Here is a 24,387-nt window from a genome sequence, read left to right on the forward strand (position 1 = left end):
AGAAGTTCTGCTGATCTCGATAGGTAAAGCTGATAGAAGCATTGAAAGTTCTACTTCTAGTTGATGGAATCCTTTTATAACACAAATCACTAATCAGTAAAATGAAACTATCATTTAACAAAGAGATTACAACCATGGGGATCAATACAGATTATTTCAATGTTCAAATTTACTATAATCATCAATATTGTGTGAGCTATTCGAAAAGCTGGTTCTCGACTTACAAGATGTCATCTTTGATACCAGCAAATATATATATATAAGCAACTCAAAAATTTTAAATAGCATAAAATATGCTAAATCAGGACACCTACTTGCCTAGACAAGAAAATATAAATAGAATGTAGCTCTCTACTTCCTTCGAAGATGCAAGAGGATCAAAATAATCTTAGCACGTAATTAAGACATGATTCGACTAAACTAGAAAATCCGAGTCAGAAACTTCAAGAACCTTGTGCAAACCTATGGGATTTACACCTGGCCGGAATGAATTCCCTTCAATGTACCTGCAAGCAGCCAATAAAGCTTAAGAGCATTTTAATATTTTATCCAAATGATAAGTTTTTACAAAATAATTTTTCCTGCATTTTAAGAAAGCAAAAGTCAGCTCACATTTCTTTCAAGAAAGGATGCCTATAGAATATATCTGGAATCCTTCCTGAAAATTGGTTATGATCCAAGTACCTAAAACCATTGAGTGAAAAAAAGTTAAAAGAGGGAAGTTGTATCAACATAAGGGTAAGCACATAAATTGCCCAAAGAGCGAAAAAAGAAAAAGGAGAAATACATCCAGCAGTTAATTCTGGAAAATGCAATCTATCATACACAGACAACTTGACAGGAATTTCTTTCAAAACAAGAAAGAATTGAATCTAGTTTCTGAACCATATTCTATAAACAAAAAAAATAGTAAAAAGACAAGTAAAGAAGTCCAAACTTGAATAAAGGAACTCACAAGTATGTTAATTTAGGAATGTAGGCAAGTGCTGATGGTATTACTCCAGACATTTTGTTGTAGGATAAATACCTATGGAAATACAAATAACAAATTAAACAGATTCCATGTTACTGAAATCGATAAAGCAAAGCTATAAGAAATATATCCTAAGCTGTAGCATACACAAGATAGTTAAACTTACAGAATTTCCAGATTAGTCAAGTTTGCTAGCTGTGCAGGAACTCCTCCAGTTAAATAGTTATTATTCAAGTAGCTACATATCAGGAATAATTATGGCTGTCAGATTCAACTTGTAATTATGTTAGGTAAATGATTTCACCACAATCAGTTTTCTTACAGGTTGCGCAATACTGGAAAGCTTCCATCAAATCGGATGAGTTCCCGAATCGTACCCACTAAATGATTGTTACCAACATCCCTGAAAACATAAAAAATAATTTCTCAGCTAGCAAATAAATTGGAAGCTGAAAAATAGACCAGCTAATAAATGTAGCAGGGAGCAAGAATGAGATACACAAGAAACATTCTGATAGAAAACTACAGCCCAGAAAAGCAGAATATTACAAATGCCGAAGGTTTTGCAAGGTCCCGAATTCGGGGAATTCGCCCAATTAAACGGTTTTCTTGAAGGTAGAGGTAGCAAGCTCCGGTAAATTAGCAAGCTCCTTAGGAATTTCACCCTTAAAATATTGAAATGGGGACCTGTAGGCATTTCAAAAAATTTAGTCCGATTCACATAAATGCAGATAGGATATATGAATCAACACACAAAGAAAAGGAAGGGAGAGAGCATTTTTAAACCCCACAAAAAAAGAAAAAAAATTACTCACAGAAAATTCAGGCTTTTTAGTTTCACCAAAATCTCTGGAGGAATGACATCTTGTAGTTTATTCATCCTCAAAATTCTATAAGGTACACATCAAGGTTAGTGATCAATCAAAAACATTGTCACCAATGAAAACAATACGACACATATTAGAAGATATAGAATACCACTTTGAAAATATGAAAACTAGAGTATATAAAAATGAAGATTTACATTCCTGACATGTTCACCAAGTTCACAATATGAATCAGGAAATGTTTTGAACATTACTCATCAAATATATTCAAGAGATGAACTGAATATTAAATCCAAAAAGCAATCAACAAAAATTAGAATATGCTGGACAATCATCTAATACAAAATATAATAAAACAAAATTAGATAGCTTTACGAGATTTAAAGCTCATTGAGATTATGAATCATTACAATCAAATCATAATAAATCCGCCCCTGCAATTTCCTATTAAAAAATAAGGAATATAATTTAGTTGATATGCAACAATGGACTAATATTACCTATCATACAAATGATTAGAGAAGAGAAGAAAAAAATACACTAGAAATATATAATACCTCATCTTCCGAATCACTATCATCGTAAATTGTCGAACAAGAAACTTGATCTGACATAAGAATAAAAAATATACATTAAAACTAACATATCTTCATAGTTTTTTTTATTTTTTATTGTTGAAGAAATAAAAATTTTATTTGATTACCTTTTAAATCAGCCCATAACCAATTCTTAGAACACACCAATGCCTCTAAAGTATCAGAATGAAGTTTGTTGTGATGTGGATTCAATACCTTGCCACCAATGGTAAATGCAAACTCAGAAGTAACTGTGGAGATAGGAATAGAAAGGATATCTTGAGCTATCTTTTGTAAGATAGGATATCTAGGCCCACTTGCCTTCCACCAACTCAATACATCAAAGTCAGGAGTTATACGCATAAGTCTCTCCTCTAAGTAATATTCCAATTCTGACTGTCCTGGGTCCAAACTAGATTCTTTGTCCAAAAACCTATAAAAATCAGCCATGATCCCCTCACCACTAGAATCACCGGAGTGAGGAGAAGACGCAGTCAAAGAGGGTTGAGCTTGACAATTTTCTTGCTTAGATTGATACTCTAAAAACAAATCAGTACATAATCCTCGAATCTTCATAATTTGATCTGCAGCATCATCTCCATAGATCAAAGGAAACACAAAATCTAACAACTTCAATTTATATCTAGGATCGAAAACAATTGCAACCCCCATAACACCATAAATCACATTCCAATACTTAGAAAACTTTTCATCCATCTGCATTGCCATCTTCCTTATCACATCATTTCCACATCTAATCCAGCTAGACAACTGAAGTCTAATTTCACAAAGTTGTCGAAAATAAACATTGGCTGTGGGATATTTTGTTCCAAAGAATAAGAGTGCGGTTTCGTATAATATATTTAACTTTTCAAAAATTTGTTGTGCCAACTCCCATTCTTCCTCACTTGGCAAACATCTAAAATGTGGCTCACAATGCTTTAAATGAGTAAATACTCCTTTATAAATGAATGCAGTTTCAAGCATCAAATAAGTTGAGTTCCAACGAGTCTTACAGTCAAGAGTCAACTTCTTGGTACTTTGAATGCCTGCTTGACATGCCGCTTCATCAAATTTTTGCTTTCTTTTAGGCGATGCAGTCCAATAAGCAATACTAGCACGGATTTTTGTTATTGGTTCTCCAATCACTGATAAGCCATCCTGAACAATTAAATTCAAAACATGCGCACAACAACGTATATGAAACAAATCACCATGCAGCATAAGCGAGGTACATTGAAGCTCTCCCAAGATATCCTGAACAACCGCATCATTAATGGAGCAATTATCAACCGTCAAGGTGGACAACTTTGTATCGATATTCCACTCATAAAAACAGTCCATCAACGCTGTAGAAAGCACATCTTTAGTAGGTTGGCAAGGCACACGTATAAACCTACAATATAAATTATAGATAATTGATATATTAATATAGCTAAAAAGAATGTATGAAAAAATAAGAATAATAAAATAAAAAAGGATAATACCTTAGAAGTCGACTTTGTAATACCCAATTGTTATCGATAAAGTGTGCTGTGATGGTCATATAACCTTTGTTTTGATTGTTGGAAGTCCACAAATCATAAGTGACAGCAATTCTACCTTGATTCTTGCTTAACAATTTCATTGACTTCTCCTTTTCAACATCATAAATCTTCATAATATCCTTCTTAATACTGTTCCTGGAGACAACTTTGAACAAGGGTTGAATAGTATTGCAAAATTTTCTAAAACCTATATGATCAACCATACTAAGAGGATACTCGTGTAGAATAATCATAGCTGCAAGGTCCCTTTCTCCCGCCTCTTGATCAAAATGGTAATTGGTTAATTTCCTTTTTGAGTTCCAGAGAGGGCTTGAACAAGGACTATCTACTACATGTATTGGTTCGTCACTAACTGCAAGTGGAGATTGCAGTTGATTACTTCCAATCGGATACGGAGTTGTAAAAGAATGAGAACTTGCAACCGGATCTTGATTGATCTCCGCTTCTAAGTTTTTTCTTTTACAAGGCAAAGAGTTTTGAGTTGGCATGTTGGAAACCTAAAAGAATGAGCAAAAGCATTAATTACAAAGAACATCATAGATCATACAATACAGTTTAAAAATTTGGAGAAAAAAAATTGATATCACAATAAACAAATTCAACCTTTCTAAACAAGTTCAACAAACAATAAACAGATTCAACAAAGTTTGCGGGGAATCCCCGCGTCATTGCCATTTCTATCAATCTTCCACCTCATGTAGTAATATATTTATGAAAGGGGTTTTTAATTCAAAATACACACCTAATTGTGACGCCATGAATAGATAAAGCAATAGCATGTGTAAATATATAATTAAATTTGATGAAAATGGTAAATGGGGCCAAGCACAACATGCTTCCTTATATATATATATATATACTCATTGATAATTTTGGTTTTATCTAATCATGATACTTAGAGTAATTAATACATATAATTGATGATGATTACATGAAAAGTACCCTGATTCCTTAGAATCATGTTGTAGTTTCACCCAAAAAAAAAAAAAAAAAAAAAAAAAAAAAAAACAGAGAGATGCAACGCTTGCCAATTTCCAGGACAAATTGTACCCTTCCCAATTATTCTTTCAGTAATTTTTTTTATATCTACAAGTCTCACAATGGAGAATTCTCTCTTCCCATTATCTAAAATCATCATCCCCATACCATACTTGTGGCCTCTGAAATCTAAAAATTTGTGCGTGTGTGACAAGTTACTTCTTTTTGACAAACGCAACCCAATGATGAACTTTATTTGTAGGTCAATATTTTTAGTAAAATAGTATAAAAATTTAATGTTAGTGATGTCATTATCTCATCTTCCAAAAAATGTCCAAAATGACATCCAACAAAGAAGAGAAGGAATAGTGATTAGAAAACAGAGTTTCTTATCACAATCAAACGACATTTGACACTAACAATTGGAAAAGCCAACAAAATTTCAAACCGTTTGCCATTGAACTCTTTGAACATCTGATCGTCTCTAAAAAAAAAAATTTCAAATGAGAAACATGTCTAATACTTTATATTTAACAAATTAAGAAGGAAGGAAGCTCATGTTGTCAAGAGTTCGTTCTAGATTAACATAAGAATATAAGTTTTGGAGTAAACATCAGGTTGATTCCTCCATACGTCAGCTGTGGCGCAGAGTAGGTTTCCCAGAAAAGTACTTAAAAATTGAAATTGAAATTAATGGCAAACAGATTGTTAATGGAAAACAGATTAAAAAACTTTGGCAGAATTGATTAATATATAACCATAACCAAATTGTCAACAAAGCAGTAACTATGGACAAAACTAAGTACACTGTTCTGAATGAGATGACAATTTTAAACAATGAAGAAAACTACCAATTTTCTTGTCACAATAAGCAACTTAAGTAGCAAACACATAAAATCTATTTAAAACAACGATACTAACCCACACGAGACACCTCCATCATTATTAAGTTTATTGATCAATTAATATATATCAACATTGTTCGTATCTTACCTGTAATAGTTAAAAAACTGAAGCCGAGGAGAAGCGGAAGACGCAGGAGAACCGATAACTGGAGAACCGTAGGACAAACAGACGGCGTCGCGGCGACGTCGGCCGGCAGCAGTGAAGGAATTCTATCAAATCTAGTAGGATTCGGTGAGACGTTGGTAGCGTGGGGAGAGACGGCGATTCGCGTGGAGGTTTAGGGTTGGGTTGGGGAAACATGTTTATATATAGGGAGGGCAACTCTGTAATTACATAACTATAGCGGCGGGCCGGGACGGGCCGGGACGGGGGAATTCCCCGCCCCGTTGCCATCTCTACAATCAAGGAGTGATCAAGGTAAGGCTTTGCGCAGGTGGGTCTTTCAAACTCTCAAGTATTTTTGGTTCTTGGCTCTTTCACTTTTTTATATACAAACTTCCTTTGCTTTGCATATATTTACATGTTATGCACAAAGACAAGCACTCAGTACAGCTGAATTTTGAAAGTCTTAAAGCATTCAAAATTATGAATCACATCATGGTTCTGTTAAACAATGCCTCTCAATTGTATGATAAAATGCCTCTGAGACATGGCTGCCATCTTTTACCAATCCTATGTATCATGCATCAGGGATTTTGCCATTGCGCATAGGCATTTATTGTTTTCGTTTTTTTTTTTTTTTTTTTTTTTTTTTTTTTTTTTTTTGTTTTCTTATTATGCCTTTGGGTTATTGTAATCTCTTCCTTGGCTTTGTGGTTGCAGTGAAGGCAGATGGTTCGTGCTTTCCTTTAACGCCCGGGAAGCTGGCAATGAACATGGGCTGCTTCATAGCTGGAGCCTAGAGGAGCTTTTTTAGCTGTTGGTATGCATCTGTCTTATGCCAACATTTCTCCTCAACAAGCTAGTATAAAAGCTCCAATGATTGGCTAAGAAAGAAATATGGTTATGGCAAACCATAGAACCACAATCACAAACAATCTAATGCAAATGTGAAGAACCCGTGTGCACTTTCAGTAGGGTTTAGGGTTCGTTATGACATTGTTATGTCTTATGGGACAAATAATTTCGGCTCTCAGTTGAGCCTATATATGTTCGTACTTTCTCAGATCATTTGTTGATCAGTTCCATGTACTAACAACGGAGAACATTCAATCATACAATTACATAATTTCATGGTTCATTGATTTCTTGAACAATCCATCAAACCTTCTGATACAAGGATTTATATTTATTAGTGAATCCAACGATTGAATCCTATGAATCCCACAATCTGTCAAACCTTGTATCAGGGGAAGTAAAAAGTATCTTTAGGTGGGTTTTTTATATTAATCACGAAAATACATTAAACTAGAGGAAACAAATCTGTTAACCTACGTAAGAGTTCATGGTTTGGAAGGAATTAATGTTCAAACATTTAACCATACATATTAAAGACAACTCGAGTGCCATTAACTCTAGCAAAAACTGATAGTATCCAAAAATAAATATTAAACAATAACAGGTTTCAGAAACAACTTTAATAACAAGTTCAACATTATCTTAAATAGAAAACAAAGGTGAAAGGAAAATTGATCATGAAGTTCAGTAAACAAAATTTTAAGCAGCAGCTCCCTTGCCCTTTTTCCTCTGAAGTTTCTTCATATAGAACTCAAGCTCTCGGCCTTCCAAAATATATCTGCCACAATTACATATGCAATTACATTAATGCAAATTTAGATAAAAGCAATTATTATCATTAGTCTCACATATAGCTTAGAACCTAGCCGGAATTACAACAAATAGCTTGCATCTATCTTATGAGTGTATAATATCATTAGAAAAGGCTATGCATTTCTTCATCCCATGAAAACATGGTATAAAATGATAAAAGGAATGCAAGCAATGGGTAACGAATAAGGCTTTCACAATATAAGGATTAGGAGATCACATACCCATCAGCACGACCACACTGACCAGGTCGTGATGAGATGCAAGCTAACAAACGACCACCACCAAATTGCTCTTCAATATGTGAGTCAAGCTTGCGTTCCTTTTGACGCTTCTCCAGCTTTCTTACAACATGGCTGCTCTTCTTTGCCTCTTCAGTAGTAGCTGGAGCCTCACCTTCCTATCAAACATTTAAGTAAAATAGCTCAAGGAAGTGAACATGTATTCATGCAAAACAACAACGTTGTCACTAAATTAAATTGTTATTTTGACAAGAGTATGGGTTCATGTTAAATCATCTTTGTAAAACAAGATTACAAACAAAGATATTATATAGCCATTTACACAACAGTAAGAAGTGCTTCCACTAAAAAATTGTAATCAGTAGCCATCCATACAAATCTTAATAAATCAAAATATCAATTAAACATTAGTAGATTTAAACATAGAATCATTAATCACGGTATCATAGGACTCAATTTAAACATTATAAGATGTGCAACAGTGTTTACCTCTGTTTCTTTTTTCGCTGAAGCTGCAGCCTTCTTCTTTCTACCAATGTCAAGACCATAGTGCTGGAGATACCACTGCTTGAATGGAGCAGCATCAACCTGAACAATAGCACTCTTCACCAGAGTTTGAGTACGGACCAACTCATTGTTAGAGGCATTGTACACCACATCCAGAATTCTAGTTTTACGAGTCACTGCCTCACTTCCCCATGAGTAGTTTCCTGTGTCGAGCCTCAAGGCTCGCCACTTGACATTTCCACCTCTAACCCTAACCCTCCTAACTGTCTTGTTGCTTGATAGCTTGGTGTTAGCAGGTTGCCTTCCAAGCTCATACCTTAAACATAGAACAATATCAAATCAACTGAATCAGGACTCCCTCTCAGAGTTTTAAAATTCTAAACATTACAACACAGCCCCGTTAATATTAAGCCCAAAAGAAACGGAGTAAACCTAAGGGTTTAGTTAAGATTTGATTCACAAATAACACAAATCAAGTATTCATTAATCCGATATCAAAATCAAATGTCTAAAGCCTTTGAAATCTACGAGGTTTTGAACAAGATAGAGAAATAAATCATATACAAACACCACAGCCAAAACGAATATCAAAAGTCAAACTCTAATTAAAGAAGAACAGCGAGATTTAAACATTACTTTCTCTTCTTCCTCCAAGCCTTCTTCTTGCCTCCAGTGGCACGTCTCTTGTGCATAGAATCACGAGAAATACCTATCAACAACAGGTTCAAAAAACAAAAAAAAATCATCTTTCTGCCATTTTTTTTGGGTTATAAACGTCACAAAGCAAAAAAAAACCCAGAAAAAAAAAGAAAAAAGAAAAAAACTAGTATCAAGAATAAATGAAAGCGAAACCAGATACCCATTTTGCTTTGGCAGAGAGATTTCAAGCTTCTTCTCGGTCTCCAATGAAGCTGTCAAGCTTAGGGTTGACACAGAGGGAAAGAGAAGGATAGTGGTGGCTGGGTATTTATATATACACTTTTAAACTAAAACCCTAGTTTCAATTTGACACCAAACGGTGTCGTCAACTTGAAAGAGTGTTTTGGGCCGGGTTGGGCTTGGGTTTATAAAACTTGTAATATAATGTCGGATTCGTTGGGCTAGGGTTCAAACTGGGCCCAAACTATAAATTGGGCTGGATAATATAACTTCGGATTCGTTTCTTGATTGGATAATCTTTTATTATGAAATTTATATGTAAAGTATAAAAATTTCAATTCATGCACTTATAAATGGGAAAAATAGTTGTGATAATACCATATAAATTATTTTCTCATGTTAAAAATGTTGTCACATCTTGGGTATGTTTTCCTAATTTTGTATGAAGACTATATATAAATGATGAGTTGGGAAATTATTTTATTGTGATCAACTATATAATTTTTTTTTTTCTTTACCCTGCTAAGCCATTTGGAATTTTATTATTGATACTAAATTAGTTTTTTTTTTTCTTTTTTTTCTTCTTTTAAGATATTGGAGCAAACCAAGTAATGAGATGAAGTTTAGGTTAATTGATGGATTTTATGTCCAAGATTGATCTAAAAAAGAAAACACGAAGGTGAAACTAGAAGAATTGATCTGGAAGATGTGAAGTTCAAAACAAAGTTTAAATTTTAAAGCACACCAGGTCAATTCCCTTCTTTAATTTCTTCATATAAAATTCAGGCCAGGGTTATTCCCCTCCAATGTTGAAGAATAAGTTGGCAAGAGTTAGTTACATTTAGAAAAGTTTGTTTCCAGTTTGTTAGTTAGTTACAGAACACCTGTATATATATTCATGTATTTTTCAAGAGTTCATCAATGAAGAATAATTTCATTTTTACTTCTCTCAAATTCATCAAATATGTATCCCAAAATGTAACTGGTACAATTACTTATCCAATTATATTAATGAAAACTGAAAAGTAAGATAAAGCAACTATCATCATCAATCTCACATATAGCTTAGAACCTAACCGGAAGTATAAAAACTGTACATTATAAAAAAAAAATGATAATAATTAATGAGTATATATGCTATATAATTATAAATTAAGAATAAAAATTAATATATTAAAACCCTGCCACAATGATCTCAATTAGAGTGTATATATATATTACCGGCTAATTTATAAAAATGACATTCAAATTTCAATTGGAATCTTGACTCCTAATATAATATTTTGATCATTTAAAAATTTTCTTCTCTAACTTTTGTGGTTGGAAACAGCACAAAATTCTGTCCAAATTGGAGCCCAATTCCTTATCTCTGCGAAAATCTCATAAAAAGTTTTCAGATGGTCCATATTCGCAAATTTCAGACATAAACCCTTACTAGAAACAACCAATTGACTAAAATAAGAACAGTATTTTACCAATTTGAATGTTCTGAAATGGGGTTTTCTTTGGTGGGTTCATTTGGTTCTCATGTTTGGTTGAAGAATTCTTGTCATAAGACTGTAAAGTTTCAAACTTCAAGTGGGAAAAAGAGGTTCAGTGTTAAATTTACTTCAAAGTTTAATTCTTGCCCAGGAAGAGCTTCAGCTTTGCTCTGTAAGAGTGAGGTGGTTGACTTTGAAGAGAGAACAAGCCCTCTTGAGGTAAACCCAGTTCTTAGTTTCTCTAAAGTTTCTAATTTTTCAAATTCTTTGTTCATTCAAGCTTCGACGTTTTGAGATTTGTTATATGATGAGTGTTGATTCATAAGATTTGAATTGCCATTTGCACTGTAGAAGTAGAAGCTAAGAGTTTAATTGAACGATTGGGAGAAGCCATATTGAGGTGGAGTAAAAGATAAATATTGCAGCCAGACTATTTAATAAGAACTGATTTGTTGATTTACATTTGCCTTTGCGTTTGTGGTATTTAGTTTTGATCTGATTCAACAAGACCTCAAAAGGATTGAATATGGCATGCTGTTGGAATTCGCATTTAGCATCTTGTCTCCCTTTTGCTTTCTTAATGGGAGAGGGAAAAACCTCTTGAAGATTCATTATTGCTGGTTTTCTGCATTTAGGTGCCACCTTGAGCCGTTGCTTTCTTGTTAGTCGATTTTACGAATATATGTCATGCATCACAGTGTCAATAAACATGGGGGAGCTATTTCTCTAAATTGGGTTTATTGTTTGAAAGGTTAGAAAAGAGATAGAACAATGCTACGAACTCATACACCGATTGGGGAGGGGAGTTGTGTACTTGGGTTCTTCAAGGATGGGACCTGATCATCCACATCATGTACAAGCTCTGGAGTTGAGTAGAGAGGCAAGATATCTCATATTATCATTTTCTCAAATTACTTTCAAATCAATATTTTGTTAATTATGTATGTGTAAAGAGCTTGGAATGGGATGCATGGCGAACAAACATAAGGTGCATTATTGAATAAAATTGTCCTGATGTCTGAGATTTTCCCCATTGGTTTCTTTGATTTTTGACTGCCATGGTAGCTGAGCAGATTGCTAACCTCCTGGACTGCACCACATGGTCGGGGGCAGGTCCTGGGCTCATGGATGCTGTGACCAAAGGTGCTATGCAAGCAGGAAAGCTAGTTGGTGGACTTAAAATAGATAAAGAAGCAGCTGAATGGACAGCCTCTAAATTTCATACCTACCTACCTTCAGAATCATATCTGACTTGCAGGTAATATTACTATTGCTACAAATTTTACCGACATGTCTCACAGGTTTCTAAGTTGTATGTACTACAATGAAAAATATAGGTTTTCCTCTGCAAGAAAGCATTGTATGGTGGATGCTGTAGTTAGGAATAGCAGCTCTGTTAGAACTGCAGTAGTCGCTCTCCCTGGCGGGATTGGTACACTAGATGAGATGTTTGAGCTGGAAAGGATTGGATCAGAGCTTCCAGTTCCTTTTCTTGTGATGAATTACGACTCGTTTTATGGGAAGCTATTCGGGTTTCTTGGTGATTGTGAAAATTGGGGTACTTTAGAATCATGTCTGACTTGCATAATTCAACAAAGAGTTTCATAATTCAAATCATACATTGTATTGTAACCGTATCGAAACAAAACAACAATCAAATCATAAGTTCAATGTCTAATTAATAATCCAATTACTCAAAGTTTAAGTAAAGAAAATTATAGCCTGAATCCTGGTCTCGCCTCTGCCTAACAGGCAACCGGTGCTCAGCCGCTCATAGTAGTGTCGACGGAGGCTGGGGAAGGTGCACGGTTGCTGCCCATGATGGAAAACAAGTCGCCGGTAGCTGGAGTGGTTGTTTTGTGGATAAGGGAGAACCCAGGTGAGCTGGGAAGTTGAACGGTTGGTTGAAGACGAAGAGACACGTCGGCAGCCGAGGATTCTGGCGGTGGTTCACGGCGGCGGATGGTGAAAGACAAAAAGTGGCCGGAAAAACGAAGAATCGTGGCGGCGCAAATGGTGATGAATGGAAACCGTGGCGGATCTTCAAGGAGATGATGGAGGTGATGGCCGATCGGAGTTTTGGTAGAAGAAGGGTCGCCGGAGATGGTCGAAATCCAGTGGAGATGAGCAAGGGTTTGGGTCTTGGGCGGCTGCTTTTTTTTTTTTACCGCGGTTCACTTTACTTTTATAGAAAATGCGTTCTCTTAGTCCCTGTACATTTAAAAAGTGACAAAATAAACCCCTTGAAAAGAGAACATTTTACCCCCAATAAACACAAATGAGACAGAATCAACCCTAATCCATAAACCACAACCTAATATCAACTCACACCATTTCCAAAATCATTCCAAACCTCCAAAATTAGTAAGAAAACATTAAAATGTGATTTTTCATCAATAAATTCATAAATTATCTCAATATATATTCAATTAAATCATTTTAATGGAGTCATTTTTATGATTCTAACAACCATCAACTCTTGTCTCACTTCAACGCCAAGTTGTATCACTTCCTCCATTGTTGGAACTCACAAATGATGTTTAAAAAACCATCTCTTGCAATGGGTATGCAGGTTGTAGAAAGTCCAGAGTTGGTCTTGAAGATCAAAAATTGAAGTCTGTTTATGGAGGATAGAAAAATTGAAGTCTCCATGAAGGGATTTGTGATTTGTGAGTACTAGAAGTGGTGTTGAGGTTGATCATGACATTTTGCCTTTAATATTTTATTTATTCACATTTATGTCATCTATTCAATTTTTGCAGGCCCCATTAAAACAAAAAAATTGATCATTCTAGTCACTAATCAGTGTGTTAAAGCAATGAATGCATTAACATAATCTTTTTGATCTGTAAAAAAGATAGCAGATATCATTTCATGACAAACGTTCAAAATATTACTCACTTCCTTTTTGGTACATAACAAAGTAGCCCCAAACGAAAAAAAAAAAAAAAAAAAAAAAAAACTCTAGTAACATTTTCTTACAACACTGCCCAGTTTGTCTTGGAGATTGTTCAAGAATTGGCAATACAAGTATCTCCATCTTCGGCTGACGAGTAGAGAACCTATAAAACTCCAGAATCCCACAATAAATCCAAGTGCCATGCTCACAAAGAACCAGTTCACTTCATCTTCATTACCATCTTTCTCTCCTCTGTTCTGATTGTTGATTGTTGGACTAGTCACAGTGCAATTATTAGGAAGTGGAGGTCCACAAAGTTGGTTTCCTGTAAAACAGGATGCATCAAAGCCACTTAATTGAGTGCTTGAAGGAATTCTTCCGGTTAAGTTGTTGTTGGACAAGTTCAAGTTACTCAAAAATGTCAAACTTGAAATGCTTTGTGGGATTTCACCTGAAAGTTGATTTCTGGAGAAATCGATAGACTCTAGAGATCTCATAGCACCAATTTTCTCCGGAATTCTTCCAGTAAAACCATTGTGTGATAGGTTTAATGACTGTAATTCTGAAAGATTTGTCACTTCCATAGGAATCTGTCCGAAGAAGTTATTTTTTGAAAGGTCTATACCTCTCACGAACTTCAAAATTGTGTTGTATTCAACCATGTGACCTTTGTTCACAAGTAGTTCACCCTCCAGATATGTTGAAACATAAGTCGACTCAAAAGTTTCATAACTCATATCGCTTTCCTCATTAGAGCTCTTTGTCATCATGGCACTAAAGTTATTGATGCATCTTGGTATGGTTCCAAAGAAGTTGTTATCTGCAAGGTCTAAGATTTGCAAAGAACGGAGATCACAAAGTTCTTTCGGTAAATGGCCAGAAAACTTATTTGATCTAAGGTTGAGAATCTTCATTTTTGAGAATCTTTCTCCAACCCAAGCCTTGAGATTTCCAACAAACTCATTTTCACCCAAATCAAGCGACACCATATCTGTACAATTTTTGAGTGACATGGGAATTGTTCCAGAAAAGTTGTTTTTGCGAAGCTTTAATAATTGAAGAGAACTTAAATTCCCAATAGAAGCTGGAAGCTTGCCAGTGAATCTATTGTTAGCTAAATTCAAGACTCTTAAGACTTTCAAATTCATCCAACAATCAGGTATAACTTCTGACAAATAGTTGTTATTAAGGATGAGAATCTCCAGGCTCTTTGACTCATTCAACTTATGACACAAGAAATGGAAAATTGGTCCTGACAAAACATTGTTGGAAAGATCAAGCAGATGCAATTGGAAGGATATAAGAGGCATTGAACCTGATAAATTATTTGAATTCAAGTCAAGGACTTCAAGTTGAGTTGACTCTGTTAAATTTGGAATCTGCCCATAGAGTTGGTTGTGAGAGAGATTTACATATTTGAAAGGAATTTTGAATAAAAATGTTGGAATAGCATCTTTAATTCTTGAATCGGATATGTCAAGATATTGTAAATGCTTTTGTGAACGAAGCCACAGTGGAAATTGAGGCCCTAAATGACAAGATCTCAATCCTAGATTTGTAAGTTTAAAAGGAGGAACCCAATGAGGATTGACTTGGAATATTAATGAATTTTCATTTGCATTAAATTTTAATAATCTTGTCAGATTGGAAAAATGCATCTCAGAAACAGTTCCATTCAATTTGTTATAGATAACATCAAGAACTTGTAACGATGATAGTTCTCCTAAAGAGGATGGAATAGAACCTGAAATAGAATTCTTAAACAGATTAAGACTCTTTAACTTTTTAAATTGTCCAAGTCTATCAGTAAATTGACCAAAAACTTGACTTTCACTTAAATCCAAAATCTCTAGTACGTCTGAAACACATCTAGAAAAAATATCAAAGACATCAGATATTGGTTGGCTTAAATTGACGTATGAGATAGTGATTGACCTTAAGTTGCAAAGTCGTCCCATTGATTTTGGGATTCCACCTTCAAATCCATTGAATGAGAGATCAAGCTCTTCTATAGATGTCAGATTTCCTAGAATCCCTAACGTGCCTTTCAACCAATTATTATCAAGAGGAAGTCCCTGTAGACGGCTAAGTCTGTAAATCCAATTGGGTATTGAAGAATTGAAATAATTTTCAGATAAATCAAGATATCTAAGGGAAGTCAATTTTTGAAGGCCATAAGGAATTGGACCTTCAAAATTATTATCACTCAGATCAAGGGTCTCAAGAAACGAAAAATTTACAATGGGTAGTTGAGGAAAATGATGGATTCCACAACGCCGCAAGTTTAACACTACCAGAGAAGGGAGTGTATTGATCACGTGCAGCCAATCAGAGGATTTACTGAGATCCACATAACTCAAGTCAAGGTGTTTCAACAAAGAAAGACTAGATAACCACCCTAAATTGTCAACATCTAAACTGCCACGAAGGGCAAGATGCTGCAGATTAGAGAGGTTCCCAAGCTGGTGAGGAATTATACCTATACAGCCATCGAGGGCAAGATGTTGCAGATTAGAGAGGTTCCCAAGCTGGTGAGGAATTATACCTTGGAAAGAATTTTCAGAAAGATCAAGGTATCTTAAATTGTGCATATAACAAAGAAATTTAGGAATCTGAATTCCAGAAAGATTGTTATTGCTCAAGTCCAACGAGCGCAAATGCTTTAAATCAAGCAAAGAGGGATTTACCTTACCACCCAGCCTTGACCTATAGTATGATTCAGCTTCATCAAAAGAATTAAAATTGAACTCAGGAGTACTAAGGTTGAGCTCAAGGACATGGCCTGTCTGGTTGTCACAGAAAATGCCAGACCATGTACAGCAATCTCCATGACCAGAAGTCCAAGAGGCAAGCCGGTTGGAATGATCTATCAGATCTTTCTTGAACCTTAAAAGAGCTTGTCTCTCACTTTCAATGCAACCCCGGTAAGAGCTTCCTCCGCAGAAGCTAATGTTGAGGGTTGTGGAAATGAAAAGAAAGGCAAGAAAAATACTCATGGTTTTCATTTGCATTGGAAAAGTTTATGGAAAAGGAATTGTGCATGAGAATATTATTATTAGTGGCCTGCTATTTATAGAGTTTCCGTTCACTTAACCACTCAACTAGTTTGTCCAGAAATCAATTTTAAAACTTGCAGGAAATTTCTTTGATCTTTACTGATAACATCAAGATTTTAAAGATGTCAGTGGGCCACGTGGCTCCAAGATCCCCTGTTTCAAAGATAAGGGACCCCCATGGCCTCATAGTCAATTGACCATAAATAGTACTTAGGTAATTTTGAAACATTGATTTTTCTAGCTGTCCAGAGTATCTATGAAGCAATTATGATTCCACTCGTGAGAACCAATTGATTCAATATAATAAAGGCTTTTGGCACTGCACTGAAACAGTTTTCTGAAACTGATACTAGTATCCTTCCATGGCAACTTATTGTGATTCAGCATCACCTGATCTTTACATTGACAACGTAATTAGTTTACAAGTTTTCATTCCTCAATCAAGTGGGTGAGTTTTGGATGAAATACATTTACATGAAATTTAAAATCATCAAGAGTAGAAATTAATATATCCACAATGATCCATGTGATCGAATATGCCAATGAGAAACGGATTGCACATGATGATCAATACATCTCAGAATCCAATCCGGAAAAGTAACAAAAAATTTAATTAGCTGAAAACTTTGTACTCTTTTATAATTTATATTAGTCTCCCACACCCTTATCAGTACATTCAAAATAAGATTTCACCAGAAAGTTGATTTGTGGAGAAATCAATCAACTCCACTGATACATGTCGGTATGTTTCCAGAAAAAATTGTTGAGAAATATTACTAGTGCCCACAATTCTAATTACTTTAGTTATTCACTCTGTTTCGGCCCCTGTTTCAAGTTCAAATTAGAAATTAAAGAGAGTTTATTCGTCACCATTAAATCATCAAGAAATTAATTTCAATGGTTCACATTAATAAAGTTTGCAGACTCCAAGCCAAATCCTATTAAGCTGACCCAAGTAAATCTATTCATCCATGGAACTTCTCATGAATGACCAATTTAATAGCTTAGCTTATCCAGCTCATCTGGAACAGAAGTCTGAAAAGTAGGACCTCACATATCTACCGTGTAAGTTCCAGGAAAGTCTTACTGTTGATTTAAAAGACATTTAATTAGTCAATAAAGAATGATTGATCATGATCCAAAAGATCTGTACATCTTTGCATCTCTAGATCAATTATGTAAACATGGATGATCATCTCAACCACAAACTAAACCCTAATAGCTAGAAAATGTGAATGATAATATTATCATCTGCAAGGTATCAACAATAGCATATGAGGTCCAACTCAGAAAGTTGCATATTATTTTCAGTCTTCAAACACTTCTGTTGACTCGAAGTCAGTTAAAGGAGGACAAAATACGAATCAACACTAACTAGTACATGTATGTTGGTGCGAATTAATAGTTGAAGCTGGATTGATAGAGAACTAGCGGTGACTTCTCATCACACTTTTTGGAAAAGATGCAAATACTTATAATTTTAGTGGTTCAATTAACAGAGTAGACTTCAAGTCAATTAAAGAGGACAAAATATGAAACTTTGATTTAATGAGTCAATAATGGTTACAATAGAAAAGTATCATACTTTTAATTGAATTCTCTAACCCCTCCTTCAAGTTTAATATATCATTGAAGTGAAAGAATGATGGAGAAATGCTGGCAGTACTTACTTACTTAACCTCTCTGTTACATCTTCTCTTATCACACTATTAGCCTAAATCAAGAAAAGTTTGATCAATGGCTGAAATCACAGGTGTTAACCAAAATCAAGCAAATGGCGGAAATCAAGGGTGTTAATTCCTTACTAGAGAGACACAGAATAACCTCAGGTCACAAGACTAATAGTACATCTTCTGTTTGAAGACAACATCATTCTGTTGATCCATTCTTTTATGTGTTTGTAAAATTATACTTCAAATTGTACCTTCAATCGCACACACACACGAACTAGAGTTCCCACATGTAACTTTTTTGTGGAGAAATCAATGGACTCAAGTGATATTCACAAGTTGTATTGATTTGATTTCAATGTGGGTTCGATATACTTTTGTTTTGCAAATATGCAAACATGCTTGATGTTACATCTGATATCAATTCCACATATTTTCGTGGCACACAAAGTTCGAAAGATTAAAGCCAAAGTATTAAACTTGATAACTAAAAAAAAAAAAAAAAAAAAGTAAAAAGTACCACAAACGTGGTCATTAATTAGCGAGGACTTAAATTTAATTATGCATGTGAATGCAATAAGTTCTTGACCACAATGGAGGCTTTGTTCTTTCCTCACAAATCTATAATTTAGTCAATAAGATTATAGTAGAAAACTATAAAAGTTTTAATTGAATTTTCTAACCCCTCCTTCAAGTTTAATATATCATTGAAGTGAAAGAATGAAGGAGAAATGCTAGCAATACTTGCTTACTTAACCTCTTTGTTACGTCTTCTTTTTTACAATGTAAATTATTGTAAGATGTTTTATATGTAATGGACGTTTGTTTAATAACCAGCAAGGAATCCAAGTTAATTAAAAAGGATAACATATAACAAGCACATATGAGAACGGTGATCTCTTAGGAAATTACTCTGTTTCAAGCTTTGTCCAAAACGGAGATCACATTTAGATTATGATTATACTCTTATCATTTGAAGCACCATTACTTCCCTTGAACAAGTATTTCATCTTGTCTAACCATATAAATGTTATATCTGATATCCATTCCACATGATTTACGTAGCACAAAAAGTTTGAAAGATTAAAGCCAAAGTATTAAATTTTGACTAAAAAAAAAAAATCAAAAGTAAAAAGCACCATAAACGTGGTGATTAATTAGGGTGGAGTTAATTATGCATGTGAATGCATTAAGCTATTGACCTCAATGGAGGCTTGGCTCTTTCCTCACAAATCACACCACATTACAATTCACACCCAACAAAAAATCTCTTCTCCAAGTCCAAAACATTCTTTGAGCGAGTTAGCATATAATGTTTACCATTTATTCACGTATAAAGCTTGACGACGTATTGTCTATCAAAAATTTAACCAAAGACAGTCATGCCTTCTATAAATTTTCTATAGCTTGTCTTTCATATTTTATAAAGTTGTGTAGTATTTGCTTAGTTTGTTGAGAAATATTCCTAGTATCCGATTCTAATTACTTTAGTTACCTACTCTGTTTCGGGCCCTGGTTTCAATTTCAATTGCAATTCAAATGGAAGTTAAAGAGAAAGTTTGTTTATCACCATTAAATCACCAAGAAATTAAGAATGATTAAAGAAAATGGAAAATACTTGGCACTAGAAGCTATCTATGAAGTAAATAGAAAGTATCATGGGCGACATTTGATTTCATACTACAGAAGCAGTACAACTTTTCATCCATCCAATTAGTTCCAATGGTTCACATTAATAAATTTTGTCGACTCTAAGCCAAATCCTACTCACCCGACCCAATTAAATCTATTCATCCATGGAACTTCTCATGAATGACCAATCTAATTGCTCAGCTTATCTGGAATAGAATTTTGAAAAGTAGGACCTCACAGTATTTTCCATGTAAGTATCAAGAAAAAAAAAAAAAAAGAATTAGAATCCTATTTACTTTCTACTTTAGTCAAGATCCTAAATCTACTTGAAATAATAAGCCTAATATGATGAAGGCAAGGGATAATGCTTCCTTTCTAATTGAGATTTATCTATCAAGTAGGACTCAGAGTTCTTCTCAGACACCAACCTCCTAGTTTCACTGTAAAAATGAAGTTTACAACTAATATGTAGCCCAAAATGTAACTAGCACAATTACTTATCCAATTATATTAACGGAAAGTAAGGTAAAGCAACTATTATCATTAGTCTCACATATAGCTTAGTACCTAACCGGAATTATAAAAACTATATTATAAAAAAAAAAATTGATAATAATTAATATGATTTTCTCAACTATTGTTGACATATAACGTATAATACGCTAAACAAACCTTAGCTGATTTTCTCAACTTATGTCAGGATCCATTTGTAAGTTGTGAACACCAAACTAGTTGGTCAAGGTTTCGACTCTGGAAAATTGCAGGAAATTTCCTTGTTCTTTATTTTATGCAGCAAGATTTCAAGGATAATCTTATATTTAATTGAGCTCGTTATTGAGTAGTTAATTAAGTTTTGATAATTGCATAAAAGGAAAAATAAGTTTCTGTTGAATTATAAATTTAATAAAAACAAAAGATAGCTAAGTTTAAAAATTAGAGCTAAAACCGTAAGGACTGTAACTTCCAAGATGAGTAAAAAATAATCGATTAACAAAAAATCTACTCTGAAAAGGAAAAGCTGGAAAATTTCACAAATCAACAAAATGGAAAATGAAGTTGTTTGATAACTTTTATTTCCTTAGGCCATGTTTATTCCTAATTCCGTTGTTTACGTAATGGAATTGAAATCTCATGCATAATCAATTCCTTAAAAATATTTGTAAAGGATTCCTCAAAATTTTGTAAGGATTCCTAATTTTGGAGGTAAGGAATCCAATGAATTTAATAATATAATATTAGATTTATTTATTATAATAGTTTTTAATTTATATTGGCTATTTTATTGGTCAGGGTATTTTTTGTCCACATACCACCCATTTGATTCCTTTCCATCAATATTTCATCTTATATGTGAACAAAGGAATCATAATGCATTCCAGCATTGATTCATTGATCGAATATACATCCCATCTCTATTAAAAAAGACTTTTACGACTTTTAATTTCCATTAACAAAGGAATCAATCCATAGAATACAATTTGGAAAGGTAGCAAATAGCAGAAGACTTTATAGACTTCTATTTCTCTCTGTCTCCCACTAACAGAGTGGACTTGACGTCAATTATATTTTAAATTCTTTAAGTCTTCCACTAATATTGTACTGTTTCACTAGAATGAATTCACCTCATCAGAAGCCCTGCACAAAAAACAAAAATAATAATAAATATAAAAAAAAAAAAATAACACAGTTTTCATTTCCTACGGTTTCAAACTAATTTAGCAAATCTGAAATCAAGTGATCCCTGCAGTATGATAGATTCATGGACAGTTCTTTCTTTTCAATTTTTCTCTTTCTTTTGTTTATTACATTTTATATGTAAATTTTTGTGGAGAAATCAATGGACTCAAGTGATATTCACAAGTTTTATTGATTTGATTTCAATGTGGGTTCCATATACTTTTGTTCAGCAAGTATGCAAATATGCTTGACGTTATACCTGATATCAATTCCACATGTTTTACGTGGCACACAAAGTTCAAAGGATTAAAGCCAAAGTATTAAACTTGATAACTTAAAAAAAAAAAAAAAATTGTTGAAGTAAAAAGTACCATAAACATGATTAATTAGTGAGGACTTAAATTTAATTATGCATGTGAATGCATTAAGTTCTTGACCACAATGGAGGCTTTGCTCTTTCCTCAAAAATCTATAATTTAGTCAATAAGGTTACAGTAGAAAACTATAAAAGTTTTAATTGAATTTTCTAAACCCTCCTTCAAGTTTAATATATCATTGAAGTGAAAGAATGATAGAGAAATGCTGGCAATACTTGCTTACTTAACCTCTCTGTTACGTCTTCTTCTTTTCACACAATGTACTGATTTTTATGTAAATTATTGTAATATGTTTTATATTTAATGGACGTTTGTTTAATAATTGGCAAGAAATCCAAGTTAATTAAAAAGGATAACATATAACAAGCACATATGAGAGTGGTGATCTCTTAGGAAATTACTCCGTTTCAAGCTCTGTCCAAAACGAAGATCACATAATTTAGATTGTGATTATACTCTTATCATTTGAAGCACCATTACTTCCCTTGAACAATTATTTCATCTTGTCTAACCATATAAATGTTATATCTGATATCCATTCCACATGTTTTATGTAGCACACAAAGTTTGAAAAATTAAGGCCAAAGTATTAAATTTTGACGTAAAAAAAAAAAAAAAAATCAAAAGTAACAAGTACCATAAACGTGGTTATTAATTAGGGTGGAGTTAATTATGCATGTCAATGCATTAAGTTATTGACCAGAATGGAGGCTTTGCTCTTTCCTCACAAATCACACCACATTACAATTCACACCTAACAAAAAATCTCTTCTCCAAGTCCAAAACATTCTTTGAGCGAGTTAGCATATAATGTTTACCATTTATTCATATATAAAGCTTGTCTATCAAAAATTTGACCATATAGAATGAATTCACCTCATCAGAAGCCGTGCACAAAAAACAAAAATTGACCCGAGAGTCTATAAATACATTGATTTAAAAGACATTTAATTAGTTAATAAAGGTTACAATAGTGTATGGGCCAAAATCGTATTGGGCCTGGCAAGGTCCAATAATAAAATAAACATCTCATGGCCCAATGCCTTAGCCCAATTCTGGTTGGGTTTACGCTTAAATCTAACTTATGAACTGACCACTATATGAGTTAGACTATCCTACGAGCTAAGCTAAATCGGATTCCAACCCATTAGCCCACAGAGTCCAAAACGAAGAATTGGAATCTTATTTACTTTCTACTTTAGTCAAGATCCTGAATCTACTTGAAGTGGTAAGCCTAATCTGATAAAGGCAGGGGATAATGCTTCCTTCCTAATTGAGACTTATCTACCAAGTAGGACTTAGAGTTCTACTTTGACACCAACCTCCTAGGTTCACTGTAAAACCAACGTTTACAACTAATATGTAGCCCAAAATGTAATTGGCACAATTACTTATCCAATTATATTAATGGAAAGTAAGATAAAGCAACTATTATCATTAGTCTTTATTGCTTAGTACCTAACCAGAATTATAAAAACTATGGGTCCGTTTATTTTATTATTTTGGATAGAATTTTGGGAATAATATTGAGTAATTCAATAGGGGAGTATTACGAGATAAAATTTAAAAATTTACAAAAAAAAACCCACTAGATTTGCTAATTTAACTAAACACCCCAATATATAAATTTTTTGTAAATGAGTGACAAAAACACCCCCACCCACCCACAGTGCCAGATTCCAACCACCACCGTCGGAATCTGGCCGGAAAATGGTGTTACGACGCAGACCGGTTGGATCTGGCTGGTAAGGCGTTGAGATGGCCTTTTCCTGTCATATCCACCACAGATCTGGCCGAAAAAGGTCAGATCTATGGCCAAATCTGGCCGTCGACGATCAAAAAAGTCCAGATCTGGCTGTCAGCTACGGCCAAAGATACGGCCATCAAATCAGTAAATTACCGGCCAGTCCTGGTCGTTTGTAGGCCGTTGTGACAGATTCCGGCTACCACCGATGGTGGTTGCCAGAATCTAGCAAGTATGGGTAGGTGTGGGTATTTTTGTTAATTTTTAAATTTTTTCTGGAGGTATTTAATGAAATTAATAAACTTAAGGGGTCTAAAAATAATTAAAAAAATATACTAATATTTCTCAAATAACAAAACAAACAATATTTTGGGAATAAAATTGGGAATATGGGTAGAAATAATGTAGTCAACAGAGCCTATATTATTAAAAAAATTGATAATAATTTATCAGCACATATGCTATATAATTATAAACTAAGAATAAAAATTAATATATTAAAACCCTACCACAATGATCTCAATTATATATATATTATAAAAAAAAAATTGATAATAATTATCGAGCACATATGCTATATAATTATAAACTAAGAATAAAAATTAATATATTAAAACCCTGCCACAATGATCTCAATTATATTTATATAT

General features: G+C 33.9%; 3 protein-coding genes and 1 pseudogene across 3 annotated transcripts; 1 reads left to right on the forward strand and 3 right to left on the reverse strand.

Moving 5' to 3' along the window:
• Positions 1–90: 90 nt before the first annotated feature.
• Positions 91–1,837, reverse strand: LOC116107774 (annotated as a pseudogene).
• Positions 1,838–7,289: 5,452 nt separating this feature from the next.
• On the reverse strand, positions 7,290–9,309 carry LOC116107748 (40S ribosomal protein S8). Its single transcript, XM_031394040.1, has 5 exons — positions 9,182–9,309; positions 8,959–9,031; positions 8,305–8,638; positions 7,798–7,973; positions 7,290–7,541 (listed from the first exon to the last, which is right to left on the reverse strand). Exons 1-5 carry the CDS (start codon positions 9,183–9,185, stop codon positions 7,463–7,465), a joined length of 666 nt encoding a protein of 221 aa, XP_031249900.1. The 5' UTR covers positions 9,186–9,309; the 3' UTR covers positions 7,290–7,462.
• A 1,310-nt stretch (positions 9,310–10,619) lies between these two features.
• Positions 10,620–12,839, forward strand: LOC116107747. The gene is made up of 4 exons (XM_031394039.1): positions 10,620–10,901; positions 11,434–11,562; positions 11,756–11,940; positions 12,020–12,839. The coding sequence occupies exons 1-4, from the start codon at positions 10,695–10,697 to the stop codon at positions 12,288–12,290; spliced, it is 792 nt and encodes a 263-aa protein (XP_031249899.1). The 5' UTR covers positions 10,620–10,694; the 3' UTR covers positions 12,291–12,839.
• Positions 12,840–13,646: 807 nt separating this feature from the next.
• On the reverse strand, positions 13,647–16,577 carry LOC116107775 (receptor-like protein EIX2). Its single transcript, XM_031394071.1, has one exon. The coding sequence runs from the start codon at positions 16,575–16,577 to the stop codon at positions 13,647–13,649; it is 2,931 nt and encodes a 976-aa protein (XP_031249931.1).
• Between the last annotated feature and the right edge of the window lie 7,810 nt (positions 16,578–24,387).

The sequence above is a fragment of the Pistacia vera genome, unplaced genomic scaffold, assembly GCF_008641045.1.
Source record: "Pistacia vera cultivar Batoury unplaced genomic scaffold, PisVer_v2 Contig548, whole genome shotgun sequence".
Taxonomy (NCBI): domain Eukaryota; kingdom Viridiplantae; phylum Streptophyta; class Magnoliopsida; order Sapindales; family Anacardiaceae; genus Pistacia; species Pistacia vera.